Here is a 17241-nt window from a genome sequence, read left to right on the forward strand (position 1 = left end):
GTTGTTGAGTCACTCAGTCGTGTCCAACTCTTTGCGACCCCATAGACTGCAGCATGCCAGTCCTTCACCAACTCACCATGTCCATTGAGTTGGTGGTGCCATCCAACCATCTTGTTCTCTGTCATCCCCTTCTCTTCCTGCCTTCAATCTTTTCCAGCATCAGAGTCTTTTCTAATAAGTCAGCTTTTTGCATCAGGTGGCCAAGTATTGGAGCTTCAGCTTCAGCATCAGTCCTTCCAATGACTATTCAGGACTGATTTCCTTTAGGATGGACCGGTTTGATCTCTGCATTCCAAGGGATTCTCAAGAGTCTTCTCCAACACCACAGTTCAAAAGCATCAATTCTTCGGTGCGCAGCCTTCTTTATGGTCCAACTCTCTTATCCATACATGACTACTGAAGAAACCATAGCTTTGACTGGATAGACATTTGTTGGTAAAGTAATGTGCCTGCTTTTTAATATGCTGTTTAGGTTTGTCATAGCTTTTCTTCCAAGGAGCAAGTGTCTCTTAATTTCATGGCTGCAGTCAGCATCTGCAGTGATTTTGGAGCCCAAGAAAATAAAGTCTGTCACTGTTTCCATTGTTTCCCCATCTATTTGCCATGAAGTGATGGGACCAGATGCCATGATATTAGTTTTTTACTATCAAGTTTTAAACCAGCTTTTTTTACTCTCCTCTTTCACCTTCATCAAGAGGCTCTTTAGTTCCTCTTTGCTTTCTGCCATAAGGGTGGTGTCATCTGCATATCTGAGGTTATTGGTATTTCTCCCCACAGTTATGATTTCAGGTTTTGTTTCATGCAGCCTGGCATTTTACATGGTATACTTACTCTACATATAGGTTAAATAAGCAGGGTGACAAAATACATCCTTGAAATACACCTTTCCCAATTTGGAACCAGTCAATTGTTCCATGGTCAGTTCTAACTGTTGCTTCTTGACCTACATACAGGTTTCTCAGGAGGCAGGTAAGGTGATGTGGTATTCCCATCTCTTGAAGAATTTCCCACAGTTTCTTGTGATCCACTTAGTCAAAGGCTTTAGCATAGTCAATGAAGCAGAAGTAGATTTCTGGAACTCTTGCTTTTTCGATGATCCAACAGATGTTGGCAATTTGATCTCTGGTTCCTCTGCCTTTTCTAAATCCAGCTTGTACACCTTGAAGTTCTCAGTTCACATTCTGTTGAAGCCTAGCTTGGAGAATTTTGAGCATTACTTTACTAGCATGAGAAATGAGAGCATTATGCAGTAGTTTGAACATTCTTTGGCTTTGCCCTTCTTTAGGATTGGAATGAAAACTGACCTTTTCCAGTCTTGTGGCCTCTTGTGGCTGAGTTTTCCAAATTTGCTTGCATATTGAGTGCAGCACTCTAAAACCATCATCTTTTAGGATTTTCAATAGTTCAGCTGGGATTCCATCACCTCCACTAGGTTTGTTTCTAGTGCTACTTCCTAAGGCCCACTTGAGTTCACACTCCAGGATGTCTGGCTCTAGGTGAGTGATGACACCATTGTGGTTATCTGGGTCATGAAGATCTTTTTTGTATAGTTCTGTGTGTTCTTACACGTCTTCTTAATATCTTATGCTTCTGTTAGGTCCATACCATTTTTGCCCTTTATTGTGTCCATCTTTGCATGAAATGTTCCCTTGGTATCTCTGATTTTCTTGAAGAGATATCTAGTCTTTCCCATTATATTGTTTTCCTGTTTCTTTGCATTGTTCACTTAAGAAGGCTTTCTTATCTCTCCCTGTTATTATTTGAAACTCTGCATTCAGATGGGCATATCTTTCCTTTTCTCCTTTGCTTTTAGCTTCTCTTCTTTTCTTAGTTATTTGTAAGGCCTCCTCAGATAACCATTTTGCCTTTTTGCATTTCTTTTTCTTGGGGATGGTTTTGATTATCACCTCCTGTACAATGTTACACACCTCTGTCCATGGTTCTTCTGCCACTCTATCAGATCTAATTCCTTGAATCTATTTGTCACTTCCACTCTGTAAGTGTAAGGGATTTGATTTAGGTCATACCAGAATGGCCTAGTGCTTTTCCCTACTTTCTTCAATTTAAGTCTGAATTTTGCAATAATGAGTTCATGATCTGAATCACAGTCAGCTCCTGGTCTTATTTTTATTGACCGTATAGAGCTTCTCCATCTTTGGTTGCAAAGAATATAACCAGTCTGATTTCCGTATTGACCATCTTGTGATGTCCATATTTAGAGTTGTCTCTTTTGTTGTTGGAAGAGTGTGTTTGCTATGACCAGTGCATTCTCTTGGCAAAACTCTGTTAGCCTTTGCCCTGCTTCATTTTGTACTCTAAGGACAAACTTGCCTGTTACTCCAGGTATCTCTTGACTTCCTACTTTTGCATTCCAGTCCCCTATGATGAAAAGGATGTCTTTTTTTGGTGTTAGTTCTAGAAGGTCTTGTAGGTCTTCATAGAACCATTCAACTTTGGCTTCTTCAGCATTAGTGGTTGGGGCATAGACTTGGATTACTGTGATATTGAATGGTTTGCCTGGGAAATGAACTGAGATCATTCTGTCATTTTTGAGATTGCACCCAAGTACTGCATTTCAGACTCTTTGACTATGAGGGCTATTCCATTTCTTCTAAGGGATTCTTGCCCACAGTAGTAGGTATAATGGTCATCTGAATTAAATTCACCCATTCCAGTCCATTTTAGTTCACTGACTCCTAAAATGTTGATGTTCACTCTAAGCAAGGGCTTCCCTGGTGGCTCAGTGGTAAAGAATCCACCTGTCAATACAAGAGATACAGGTTTGATCCCTGTTCTGGGAAGAATCCACAAACCACAGAGCAACTAAGCTCATGGGCCACAACTATTGAGCCTGTGCTCTAGAGCCCGGGAGCCACAACTACTGAGCCCATGTGCCCCAACTATGAAGCTGGAGTGCCCTAGAGCCTATACTCTGTCTGCAAGAAGAGAAGCCACGGCAGTGAGAAGCCCTTGCACTGCAACTAGAGAGTAGCCCCTACTCACCACAACTACAGAAAAGCCCATGCAGCAACAAAGATCCAGCACAGCCAAAAATAAATAAATAAAATTATTTTTTAAATTATGTATAAAAGTCTAAGCAGAACATTCAGTAGTTTTATATGGCTAATGGACAAAAACTGACTTCAGGGACCAAGAAGGAGGGGCCTTAATAGAAATTCCAGGCTTTTAGTTGGTATCTCCAAATGGCCATATCTTGATAATAAACCTGAAATAAACTAGTCTCTAAAACTGAAGCTCAGCCTTCAATGAATCTAACCCTTGATTGGATTAAGATCATCTTTCCTTACTCTAGATGACTTCCAGAAGCAAAAACAATTCTACTGTTTAGAGGAAAGTAATTTATCCAGAGCTTTGAATTATCTCTTAAATTTTACTTTTAAAATATCTATTATTCAACTAAAAATTGCCATGTATACTTGAAGATAAGACTGAATGATTGAAAACTAAGAGACAAACACAAGCACTACAAACAAATTCTCAGGCAATCCAGATGTTGTTAAAAAGGCATGGTGTTTAAAATACATATGCTTTATGTCTTCACGAAATTAAGTGACAAGATGGAGAATCTTAACCAAGAACTAGAATCTATTTTAATAATTCTGATGGAAATTCTAGAACAACAATAAAGAACTTAAAATGGGTGTAACAGCAGATTAGACACAACTAACTGAAGAGAAGTCTGAAGGCAATATTCATACTGAAGCATGGTGAGGAAAAAAAGAGAAAAAAGATATAAGAACCAAGAAATGTGAAGGACAAAGTGATAGACATTCCAGAAGAGAAAGAGAGAGAATAGAGAAATATTTGAGAAATTTAATAGTGTAGTGGATATATGGGGATTCTCTGTACTTACTGCTCAGTTTTGCTGTGAACCTAAAAACTGCTCTAAAAACTAAAGCATGTATTAGGGGGAAAGTTTATCCCTGGGAACTTTCCAAAACTGAGAAAGCCTGAGATTCAAGCTATAAATGCAAGAAGTGTTATGAGCAATGTAACGACAAAGAAAAGCCAAACTTAAGTACATTAGAAAGTGCTGAAAACCAAAGTTGCTGAATTTTTAAAAGAGCCAAAGATGAAGGACTCATAACATTCAAAGGAGCAATAAGATTAATAGTTTATATCTTTTTAGAAATAATGGAATCCAGAAAACAGTGGAATGACATCCTCAGTATGCTAAAAGAAAATAACTACTCAGACCTTTCTACTCAATGAAACTATCCATTTGGCAGAAAACAAAATTCTGTAAAGCATTATCCTTCAAATAAAAAAACAAATACATTTTTAAAAATTAAATATGAAAAAGAGACATTCTCAAACTAACACAACATTGTAAATCAATTATAATTCAATTTAAAAAAGGGATGCCCACTTTCACTACTTCTTCATAACATTGTACTGGAAGTTCTAACCAGAGCAATTAGGTAAGAAAGAGAAATAAAAGACACCCAAATTGGAAAGGAAAAAGTAAAATTATCTCTGTCCACAGATGATATAACCTTACTGACAGAAAATCCTAAAGAACACATATACACAAAAAATTATTAGAGCTAACAAATAAATTTACCTCTAAAAGTTAAAAGATACAACACTGACACACAACAATAAGTTGTATTTCTACATACAGTGAACAATGTGGAAAGAAAATGAATATAATTCCATTTTTAGTATCATAAAGAATAAAAGTTTTTTAATTAAAAAATAAAATACTTAATTTTTTTTACTGGAGTATAGTTGATTTGTAATATAATATTAGTTTCTGGTGTACAGCATATAGTGATTCAGTATTTTTACAGATTATACTCCATTAAAAGTTATTACAAGATAATGGTTATAATTCCTTATGCACAATGTATATATTCTATACATAGTAATATAAAATATTACTATATGATATATATATATATCTTATTCTGTACATAGTAATTTGTATTTCTTAATCCCATACCCCTAATTTGTTCCCCCTTCCCTCTCCCCTTTGGTAATGACTGTTTTTTTCTATATCTGTGACACTGTTTTATATATACATTTGTTTGTATTATTTTTTAGATTCCACATAAATGATATCATACAGTATTTGTCTATGTAGAAATGAATTTAACCAAGGGGATGTAAGTTTTACATACTGAAAACTACAAAGCATTGTTGAAGACGTTAAAGAAGACTTAAATGGAAAGTTCAGTTCAGTCGCTCAGTTGTGTCCAACTCTTTGCAACCCCATGAACCGCGCAGCACGCCAGGCCTCCCTGTCCATCACCAACTCCAGGAGTTCACCCAAACCCATGTCCATCCAGTCAGTGATGCCATCCAAACATCTCATCCTCTGTCATCCCCTTCTCCTCCTGCCCTCAATCTTTCCCAGCATCAGGGTCTTTTCAAATGAGTCAGCTCTTCGCATCAGGTGGCCAAAGTATTGGAGTTTAAGCTTCAACATCAGTCCTTCCAATGAACAACCAGGACTGATCTCCTTTAGGATGGACTGGTTGGATCTCCTTGCAGTCCAGCCTTAATAATGGATGGGAAGATTTAATTTTGTTAAGATGGCAATACTCCTAAGCAATTTACAGATTCAGTATAATCCTATCAAAATCCCAGTTACTTTTTCCTTTCCAATTTTGATGCCTCTTATTTCTCATTTTGGCAGAAATGGCAAAGCTGATCCTAAAATCCATATGAAATTACAAGGGACCCTAAATAGCCAAGACAATCCTGAAAAAGAAAAACAAGTTGAACTACTCTCACTTCCTGATTTTAAAACTTTCAACAAAGCTACAGTAGTCAAAAACAGTTTGGTACTAATATAAGGATGGATATATAGATTAATGGACTAGAACTGAGAGTCTAGAAATAAACTCTCATATTTGCAACCAATTGATTTTCTATAAGGATACCAAGACCATTCAATAGGGAATGACCAGTCTTTCAACAAATGGTGCTGGGACATCTGAATAAACATATAGAAAAGAATGAAGTTGTGGGGGTGGGTGGAGCGTCCCTGGTGGCTTAGTGGTAAAGAATCTGCCTGCCATTGCAGAAGGCACAAGTTCAATCCTTGATGTGGGAGGATCCCACATGGCGTGGAGCAACTAAGCCCATGCACCACAACTATTGAGCCTGTCCTTTCGAGCCTGGGAACCACAACTCTGAACCTACGTGCCCTAAAGCCTGGCTCTGCAACAAGAGAAACCACTACAATGAGAAGCCCACACATCACAACTAGAGAGTAGCCTCTGCTCACTGCATCTAGAGAAAAGACCACACAGCAAGGAAGATCCAGCACAGACAAAAATAAAAAGAATGAAGTTGAACCCTTTATTCTATTTACAAAAATTAACTAAAAATGTGTCAAAGACTTAGATCGCAGAGCCAAAACTATAACATTCTTCAAAAAAAAAAGGTTGTGATGATTAGTTTTATGTTAATTTTACGTCGTGATGGTTAATTTTATATGCTAGGCAATGGTGCCCCTGGTTATAACCAAACACTAGTCTAGATGTTGCTGGAGAAGTATTTTTAAGATATGATTAACATCTAAAATCAGTCGACTTTAAGTAAAAGAAATTACCCTACATAATGCAGGTGGGCATCATCCAATTAGTTGATGGCCTTAGAGCAGAGAATGAGGTATGTTTCCTGAAGAGGAAGGAATTCTGCCTTAAGATTGAAAAATAGAAACCCTGAGTTTTCAACCTGCCATAAGAATATTGGGTTTGTCAGCCTGTATGATTATGTAAGCCAGTTCTCTCTCGTGCTTTCACATATGTGTTCAGGTGTGCATGTGTTGTGTGTGGCTCAGATGGTAAAGAATCTGCCTGCAATCCCTGGGTTGGGAAGATCCCCTGAAGGAGGGCATGGCAACCGACTACAGTATACTTGCCTGGAAAATCTCCATGGACAGAAGACCCTGGTGGGCTACAGTCCATGGGATCGCAAAGAGTCAGACACGACTAAGCAACTAAGCACGGCACACAGCAGTGTCGTGTGTAATAATAAAGAATATATTTGGTGTTTGTCTTGGGTTCCTGGCCCAAAGGTCCAAAAACCCTTGGAATTTCCTGAGTGATAGAAATGCTTTGGCTATGTTAATGAGAAAGAAAAAGGGATTACTTCTCCCTTTATTGTAGGGGCCTAGAATAACCTTGATTCTAAAATCTGATAAAGATAGTACTAGAAAGGAAAATTATAGGTCAATCATTTTCATCATTACAAGTGCAAAAAAATGCAAATGTTTTCTAAGATACTTTTAAAAATACAGATGTAAAAACTCTAAATGACATATCAGCAAACTATTAATACATAAAAAAGATCATGAACAACATCACAAACATGTCATATTTATTCCAGGAATTCACAGGTAGTTTAATATTTTAGACATTAATTGTAATGCAGCACATTAGTAGAATAAACAAGAAAAGGCATCTGAGCATCTCAATAGAGGCAGAAAAAACCCTGATAAAATTCAATACCCATTCATGCTAAAATCCTTAGCAAACTAGAAATAAAAGAAAGCTTTCTTAATCTAATGAAGAACATTTGCAAAAATCACATAGCAAACAATATACATGAAGGATGAGGTAAGGAAAACCTCCTTCTGTATTAAAAACAAAAAAGAAGGGACTTCTCTGGTGCTCCAGTGATTAAAAATTTGCCTTGCAATTTGGGGGATGAGAGTTTGATTCCTGGTCAGGGAATGAAGATCCCATATGCCGTAGAGCAACTAAGTGTGCTGCAACAGAAGATTCTGCCCAAGATTCTGGTTGATGCAGCCAAAGAAATAGATACGCAGATATATTTTTTAAATATATAAAAAGGAGATAAAGATTTCCACTAGCATCACTTCTGTTGAACAATGTACTTGAAGTTCTAGTCAGTGCAAAAAGAGCAAGGAAAAGAAATAAAAGGCATAGGATTGAAAAGGAAGAAATAAAATTATCACTCTCAAACAATATGGTTGTGTAGAATATCACAATATACTTTTCAAACAAGAATCTATAGATAAGTTTCAAGGAGTGATAAGCAAATTTAGCAAAGTCTCTGAGCATAAGGGGGCTTCCCTGATAGCTCAGTTGGTAAAGAATCCACCTGCAATGCAGGAGACCCCAGTTCGATTCCTGGGTCGGGAAGATGCCCTGGAGAAGGGATAGGCTACCCACTCCAGTATTCTTGGTCTTCCCTTGTGGCTCAGCTGGTAAAAAATCCACCTCCAATGGGGGAGACCTGGGTTCAATCCGTGGGTTGGGAAGATCCCCTGGAGAAGGGAAAGGCTACCCACTCCAGTATTCTGGCCTAGAGAGTTCCGTGGACTGTATAGTCCATGGGGTCGCAAAGAGTCAGACACGATTGAGCGAGCGACTTTCACTTCACTGAGTAGAAGATCAATATAAAAACATCTACTTATTTCCAAGCATTGGCATCATTTAGAAGATGACAGTTATACTATACCAAACCAAACGCTCTGAACCTCCTGATAACCACCATCGTCTATGAAATAATCTTGCCCCCCAAAAACAAACCTAATTCTGATAAGACTTAGATCCAACTTCCTCATTTATAGGAAACACAGAAGACAAAAAAACATGATAAATGACAACTGGAGCATTTAATAAGCAAAATTCTGCTTGAAAAACTCTAGAAGATAAACAATCCCTTTCTTTAATACAAAAATGGAAAGAAAGAAAATCACGGAGGTGGGGAATCTACAAATTAGAAAGAATGTAAGAAACCACCAACCAATCTTTCTTTAATACAAAAATGGAAAGAAAAAAAATAATGCAAAGAAAAATATAGAGGTGGAGAATCTATTAATACAAATTAGAAAGAACTTAAGAAACACACCAATCAATCTCAATATGTGGACCTTATTTGATCTTGAGTTAAACAGACTGTAAACAATAATTTATATCATTTATGAGACAATTGGAATTTGAATACTGATGATATTTGGTGGTATTCAAGAGTTGTTATTAAAATTTTAGGCATAATAATGATATTATTATTATTTTCAGAGAACACTTAATTTTTAGATACTCATATTTAATTATTAATGAAATTATATTATCTGAGATTTGCTACAAAATTATGTGGTTAATTATTAATAATTAAATTATTACGAGAATTGAACCTGGGTGATGGGTTCATGAAGATTCACTATATACTTCTGTATGCTGTTGATTTGTTTGAAAAGTTTCCTAATAAAAATGAAAAACAATCACTTACTGTAATTTTTAAAAACCCTCTTTATTGAAAACTAAGTATTTTTGGAAGAAATAAGAAGACCTAAATGAATGGAGACACAAATACATTCATAGGTCAGATGACTCATTATTTTTAGGAAGTCAGTTATCCTTAATCTGAACTACAAATCCAATGCAATTTCAATCAAAATCCTGAATGTCTTTATGAGACAATTAACAGAATGATTTTAAAATTTGTTCAATGACCTAGAATAGCTAAGGCAATTTTGAAGGTCAGAGTTGGAATATTTACTAGACCAGATTTCAAGACTATCTACAAAATAATTATATATTTAAGAACAGTTGTCAGTGCAAGCATAGAAAATAAACCAGTGTGACAAAGAGGAGACTCTTGAAACAGAACCACACTTATATGTAATTACCTAATTTATGACAGGGTCACCAATGCAAGTCAATGAGAAAATGATGGCTATTTCAATAAATGGTGTTGGAAGAAAGGCCCAGGATTTTAGAGTGAGGTGGTGATGTATGGTCATGTAAGTGCAGAGTCAGTTTTAAAATTCTAATGTTTTGTTCATCATAGATTTTCCACATTAAGTTTGTCTTTTTTAAACAATATTGCATTAAATATTATCTTAATCACAAAGTTTTATGGTGACCTTAAATGTTGTCCCCAAGTTGAGTGCCTCATTTATTTCACACTCATCCCTGCCCTACTTTGAGTGAGCTCCAGGAGCTGGTGATGGACTGGGAAACCTGGCATGCTGCAGTCCATGGGGTCACAAAGAGTCAGACACAACTGAGCAACTAAATTGCACTGAGTCCCTGCCCTACTGGAGGAATTGGATATCTGTGTAGAACAAAAAAGAACTTTTATCGCTACCTTACATCATACAGAAAAAGTAATTTGAGATGGATCATAGATCTAAATGTGAAAGGAATAAAAAAGCTTTTTAGAAGAAACATAAAAGAGTATCATCATAGCCTAGCAATAGGCAAATATTTTCACACTGGGAAAAAACAGAAAAATCATTAAACATAAACCCAAAATTGATAAATTAGATTTCATTAAAATTAAGAACTTCTGTTTATTAACACACCACTGTGAGTGAAAAGGTAAGCCACAGAATGAGGATTTGTTTTTAATACCAATAACTGACAAAAGACTCATATGCATAATTAAAGAATTCCTAAAAATCAATAAGGATTTAAAAGGCTGACAACCCAATCCTTACAAATTGGCAAAGGAATTGAGCAGACAGTTCACAACAGGATTTCCAAAAGACCAAAAAACCTGAGAAGTTGTTCCATATCATTAATCATTAGGGAAATGCTCATTAAACCACAATGCAATACCAAACACACTCGTTAGAGTAACTGAACTTAGATACAAGTACTGGCAAGAATGTGGAGAAACTGAAACACTCGTACCCTACTTGTGGGAGTGTAAATGGATATAATCACTTTAGAAAACTGTTCAGCATCATCTACTAAAATTAAACATATTACCACTTGCCCAAGCAATTTGTCTTCTACTGGAAATGGGGTTCCATATCAACAATGTGTTATTTGCAATGAACATCCTGAAACCTCACTTTCTCATATAGATATTAATTTTTAAGTATAAAATAACAACTGGCTTTTTGAAATGCAAGATGCAAGAATTATAGCCACTGGATCATGGAATGAAATTTTTTGGTCTATTTTTTATGCCAACAGGTAGTTAAATATCATTCTATATTTCAATATACACTAGGTCCCCAAACTAATAAGCATGACATAATGGCACTTCAGAATTTATTGTTGACAACATACATGAACCTCAAAAATATGCTCAGCAAAAAGAAGCCAGATAGTAAAGAATATACATTGTATATTAAAACATTGTGTATTTAAACATGTTTCAAGAATAGGCAAAACTAATCCATGATGATATAAATCAGAAATGATGTTTCCTTTGAGTAGAAAAGAAACATGAGGGAACTTTCCAGGATTATGGCAATGCTTGCTGTACCTTGACTGGGGTGTTAGTTAATGGGTGTATGAATTTATCAAAATTCATCAAGCGGTACACTTAGTATCTGTGCATTTTACTGCATGTAACTACAAGTATCCTCCACTTTTTGAAAATTTGTCTTATGCTGCTTCCATTTTAAGAAAGACCTTTATTAGTATGTTTTTGCTAACTGAAAGAAATCTACAGAGGATTTTTATTTTTATAGGGGAAACAAAGGCAAAAATCATTCAACATTCATTTTGTGGCGAGTTATTGTAGAAGCAGCACGCACTCCAGCAGCAAGAATGGCCCTGCCACACAGCTTCCCTGAGAACTACACTCAGCATCTCATCATCAGGCCGTCATAGCTTTGAAATGTGTCTGTGAGCATCTGCGCTTTATCTCAATTTATTCTATGTATCCATTAGAAAGATATGTGCTAAGGTAATCTCTTCTCTTTGTGTCATTTTGGCTTATAAAAGGTTTCATAGACTCACTCTACTTTTCTTTGTTTTAATTTTTTTATTGTGGTAAAAGTCAAGGGGAACCTGTGTATCTGAATAAAAAGTAGGATTGTTGAAAAAAATAGCTTCTTCTTACATAAATACGTAGTGAGAATTTTTTTTTATGTAGAAGAGCAGCATGGAATAAGTTATACTCCACTTTGTGTTTATTGCTGCATTCTTCTGTTGAGAGAAACTAATGTTTCCCCTCACCGAAAAAGGTAGCCAGGAATGTGTTCTTACAGTCTTGTTTCTCCTAATCCAGAGTAGGGAGCTAGTTTTTGGGTGCTGAAAAGATTGGTTGGAACTTCCAGTGTATGATATATCTCAATATGTGAGATAACCCTCATATAAAACTAGGTCTGTGGAGGATTTTAAGTTGAATTGTGCCAGAGGTCTAGTGTTTGGTGCTTCTGGAGTTAAGAAGAGATGAGCTGACTCACTGAAACTGGGAAACAACAGGGACACTACAGGTTTGCTGGGCAGTGAGGCCCTCAGCCTGATGCAATTTATTCCTCTTGCTCTTAAGAGCTCAGATATAGTGGACTGGGGTCTTTGGCAAAGGTCTCTGTGATCAAGCTTGGCACACAACTGCAATTTTTGCCTTAAGATGGCAAAGAAGAAAAGCAACAGCTGTTTCCATAGCTAAGGACCTGCCCTCTGGTATTTTGGATAAATTGCACCCACTCCAGGGTTCTCATATGGCACACAGATTGGGGAAGAAAAACAGATACTAGACTTTGTGCCAACCTAGGTGATAGGAAGTTTAAGCTGGATTATATTTGATGTAGACAAAGAAATACATCTACCATTTTTCATACCTAAATGTGGAGGGGGGGTTCATATCTGTTAAGTTAAAGTCAATTAAATGTCATGCATCACTTGTTACATGAGAAAAGGTGAACATTTATCTATAACAGATGATATTAAAATGAACTTTGCAATTTTAAGAAAACACAGTGTTTTAAAATGAAATATTATTTATCCCAAATCGCTTAAATATTATGAAAAAGTGATGAAACAATTTTTAAATTCTTAAGGTGATTGACAAATTTTGGCAAAGAAGTTTGAAAGTAAAAAAGTTTAAGAAATGCTGCTGCAGGCAGTGGGATGCTGAGAAATTTTTGTTAGTTTCTTTTTGTTTGTTTTTGGCCATGCCAGGAGACATGTGGGATCTTAGCTCCCCAACCAGGGATCAAATATGTACCCCTTGCACTAGAAGTGCACAGTCTTAACCTCTGGACTGCCAGGGAAGTCCCTATCAGTTTCTTGAGTTACTTTTAGTGGAGTGGCACAATCAGCTTTGGGAGGTTTTGTGTGTGCTCTCGTGTTGTTTTGTAGAGCCAGGGTCTATGCTCTTAGGCTGGAAAACATTTGTAGGAAACCACTTAGAGACTGAAAACAGTTCAAGAGGAATTGTAGTTAAAACATTGACACTGAATCTGGATTGCCACACTTGAGAAATGTTTCTGAGGAAAAAAAAATAAAAGGATTTTGTGTCCAAATACATAGACAGCCACTATCTATCTCCAAGATTTAAAGTTTAGGTTAATGCCACCCAACAGAATATTCTATGATGATGGAAATCATCCTATCTGAACACTTGAATGTAGGTAGTGCAATTAAGGAACCAAATTTTAAATTTTATTTAATTTTGGTCAATTTAAATTTAAATGGCCACATGTAGCCAACAGATGTTAGACTGGATAGCCCAAGTCTAGACTATTAATTTGAGAAGCTTGATTAATATCTCCACATTACATACATTTTCTGCCTCCTGCCACACTTGTAACTTTTGTCAGATGTTTCCTGTGTTGTTTAAAATGCCATCTTTTCAATCATTCAGGGTTAAAACTGAGAAGCCATTCTTTCATTTCACAAACCTACGTGGAGTGCTTACTACATGAAAGGTAGTATACCAGGCATAGAGGATACAAAGATGAATATAGTCCTCATAGGAAAATGATGATAATGTTTATAGTCAACTGTTTGTATTTAAGGTCCAATCAGGAAAAAAGACTCAGTCTCTTTACTTTCTTTCTTTGTCCTTTTTTTGGTCACATAGTGTGACAGGATCTTAGTTCTTCAACCAGGGCTCAAACTCATGCTCCCTTCAGTGGAAGCTCAGAGTTCTAACCATTGGAATTTCCCCCTTCACTCTTTCTGCCTTGCTTCCTACATCCAAATTTTCACCCGAGGCCCTTTTCCTTTTACAGCCCAGAGGGCAGATTTTCGTTCCTTCCATTAACTTCATCCGTGGTTCCCAGAGGAATGCCTTGTACATGGTGTTGGTGGCAGGTGATAAACGCTGGGGGAGTGAATCAAGGTCCTGTTTCCCATCTCGCTGCTCTGACTCTTTCACCTCCTTTTCTCTCCTCACTACATTTTTAACGTAGCCTCTATTGGTTTAACCAAGCCAGAGAACTACCGTAGACACTCACTGTGCTGTGCTAAGTCACTTCAGTCTGTCCAACTCTTTGGGACCCCCCGGACCGTAACCCACCAGGCTCCTCTGTCCCTAGAACTCTCCAGGCAATTCTACTGGAGCGGGTAGCCATTCCCTTCTCCAGGGGATCTTCCCAACCCAGCAATCGAACCCAGGTCTCCCGCATTGCAGGTGGATTCTTTATCAGCTGAGCCACTAGGGAAGCACTCCCTGGAGGTATGTAAAGCCTCACATCCAAAGTATGGTACTTGGGACTTCTCTGGCAGTCCAGTGGTTAGGACTCGGTGCCACGGCCCAGGGTTCAATCCCTGCTCATGGAACTAAGATTTCTGCCAGGCAACGTGGCCAAAAACCAAAACAAAACAAAACACCAAACAAGTACAAATATGAACAGAAAACCCAACGTATGGTGCTCAGTTTAACAGCAGTAGCATCACCTGGGAGCTCCTTAGAATTGCAGACTGTCGATCCCTTCCCCTGACTACTGAATCAGAATCTGCTTTTTAATTAGACTCCCAGGTGATAAGTCTGAGGGAAAAAGCTTAAATTTTTTTAAGTTTAAATTCTGTTTAGATAGCACAGATCTTTAGATGGCACAGATCTAAGCACACTTTCACCTGGCTTTAAAATCTTTAATATCTTTCAATTGCAGACAGAGTAGTATTTATGCCAACTATTCGTCTGGCATTTGAATCCCTCTACAAGGGGACTTCTAACCTCTTTCCTCTTTCTAACCTCTTTTCTTCTCAGTTTTCCCCAAACCGTTCTCTACACTTCTACACTCCATTCAGGTAGGTGTCTTCACCTCTCTTCAAAACACTGCCAACACTCTTCTGCTTCCCTTGCTTTCCCCCAATCAATTCCTTCTGTCCAGAAAGCCATCCATTACCCTCCTCTCCCCATCCTACCCACTTTTAAAATCCTATCCTTCCTCTGAAGCACAACTCAAACCTAAGCTCCCCCCAAAGATATTTTATAGATCTTACAATACTCTTTACCTCTCATCTCTTTAGCAATATTTATACATCTATTAACTCATCCCTTTCTCTTTCCTTGGGCTATATGTATATATGTCTGACTGTCTCCCCCACTACACCTTGAAAAGGTGGAGATGGTGTTTTATTCTTCTTCAATTCCCAGTATGCTGCCATATATAATAGGTGCTCAAGGTTTGTTGAAATGAATTGAAAGGAAAAGGACTGAGAGTGACTTATAGGAAGACATCCATAGGCACTATCTCAACTCCCCTCTTTCCACTGTCAGTTCCTCCCACAGGCCAAGATTAGGAATTTCTATGTCTCCAGGAGCAGAGGCAAGGAGCAGATAGTTTCAAGAGATTGTTGCATCACGTACCTCCGAGCATGTCTTGGCTGCCACCTGTTCCCTATTCTGTTTCCCAGAAAACAGCATCCAAAGCCCCCAGACAAGGGAACCAAATAATAGTAGAAGGCTGACATATGGTGGCAGTGGGATGGTGAGCCCCCAAATCGGAGCCATCACTCAACCCCATGCCCGTATCAGCCAAACAGTTTTATCCTTCAAGGCTGTAACTCCATATGACGTCACAATGGGCATCCCAAGAGTCCAGCCAATGTGCTTGCTGCTTGAGTCCCTTCTCTGAGTCACACACCTGCTGCCCTTTTCTGCAGCTGCCTCTGTGCCCTGCTCTGACAGCCAGTGCTCAAGGAAGCTCCTTTATGATTCTTCTAGAATTGGACTGGACCATTTGTTATAGACCAGAGAATATGGTGGCAAGGTTTCAAAAGAGCAAGCCTTCCAAATGGCATGCCCTTCCCTGTAAGTGTCTTCTCTGGAGCCAGTTACTCCCTAGAAGTCCAGGTATGGTGCCAAATGTTTCAAACCAGACGTTAGAATACAGGGTCAAGCACATTTAAGAAAGCTAGAATACTTTAAGTAGGTACTCTCAGAAAATGTGTGATATATGGTTTCCTAATCCGATGCTTGACACATTTCCTAGTTGTTATTGCATTGAGACAGAGAAAAGATATCACATAGAGAAATTAAATGAACTTAGAGGATCACTCTACTCTAAGTCTGTAACATTTTCCAAGTCTAGAACTTCCATTTTGTCATCACATCCAGAACTGACTGGATTTTCTAGAGCTAATTCACTGAAAACAAAATTTACAAGGAATCAACCCATGCTATTCAGTTCAGTTCAGTTCAGTCGCTCAGTCGTGTCCGACTCTTTGCATGAACTGCAGCACTCCAGGTCTCCCTGTCCGTCACCAACTCCTGGTGTTTACCCAAACTCATGTCCATTGAGTCGGTGATGCCATCCAGTCATCTCATGCTCTGTCATCCCCTTCTTCTCCCGCTCTCAATCTTTCCCAGCATCAGGGTCTTTTCAAATGAGTCAGATCTTTGCATCAGGTGGCCAAAGTATTGGAGTTTCACCTTCAACATCAGTCCTTCCAATGAACACCCAGGACTGATCTCCTGTAGGATGGACTGGGTGGATCTCCTTGCAGTCCAAGGGACTCTCAAGAGTCTTCTCCAACACCACAGTTCAAAAGCATCGATTCTTCAGTGCTCAGCTTTCTTTATATAATCCAACTCTCAAATCCATACATGACCCCTGGAAAAACCATAGCCTTGACCAGATGGACCTTTGTTGACAAAATAATGTTTCTGCTTTTTAATATGCTGTCTAATTTGGTCATAACTTTCCTTCCAAGGAGTAAGCATCTTTTAATTTCATGGCTGCAGTCATCACCTGCAGTGATTTTGGAGCCCAGAAAAATAAAGTCAGCCACTGTTTCCACTGTTTCCCCATCTATTTGCCATGAAGTGATGGGACCGGATGCCATGGTCTTAGTTTTCTGAATGTGGAGCTTTAAGCCAACTTTTTCACTCTCCTCTTGCACTTTCATCAAGAGGCTCTTTAGTTCTTCCTCACTTTCTGCCATAAGGGTGGTGTCATCTGCATATCTGAGGTTATTGATATTTCTCCCAGCAGTCTTGATTCCAGCTTGTGCTTCCTCCAGCCCAGTGTTTCTCATGATGTACTCTGCATATAAGTTAAATAAGCAGGGTGATAATATACAGCCTTGATGTACTCCT

The 17241-nt window shown here is 38.0% G+C and overlaps 1 protein-coding gene across 1 annotated transcript in view; it reads right to left on the minus strand.

Moving 5' to 3' along the window:
* The window catches only part of C5H2orf16 (chromosome 5 C2orf16 homolog), a 38945-nt gene extending 23291 nt beyond the window's left edge, over nt 1-15654 (minus strand). The window contains exon 1 of the mRNA XM_043470355.1: nt 15511-15654. Coding sequence (XP_043326290.1) covers nt 15511-15654 — 144 coding nt within the window. The remainder of the gene's footprint in view (nt 1-15510) is intronic.
* Nucleotides 15655-17241: the final 1587 nt, after the last annotated feature.

This window comes from Cervus canadensis, chromosome 5 (genome assembly GCF_019320065.1).
Source record: "Cervus canadensis isolate Bull #8, Minnesota chromosome 5, ASM1932006v1, whole genome shotgun sequence".
Lineage (NCBI taxonomy): Eukaryota > Metazoa > Chordata > Mammalia > Artiodactyla > Cervidae > Cervus > Cervus canadensis.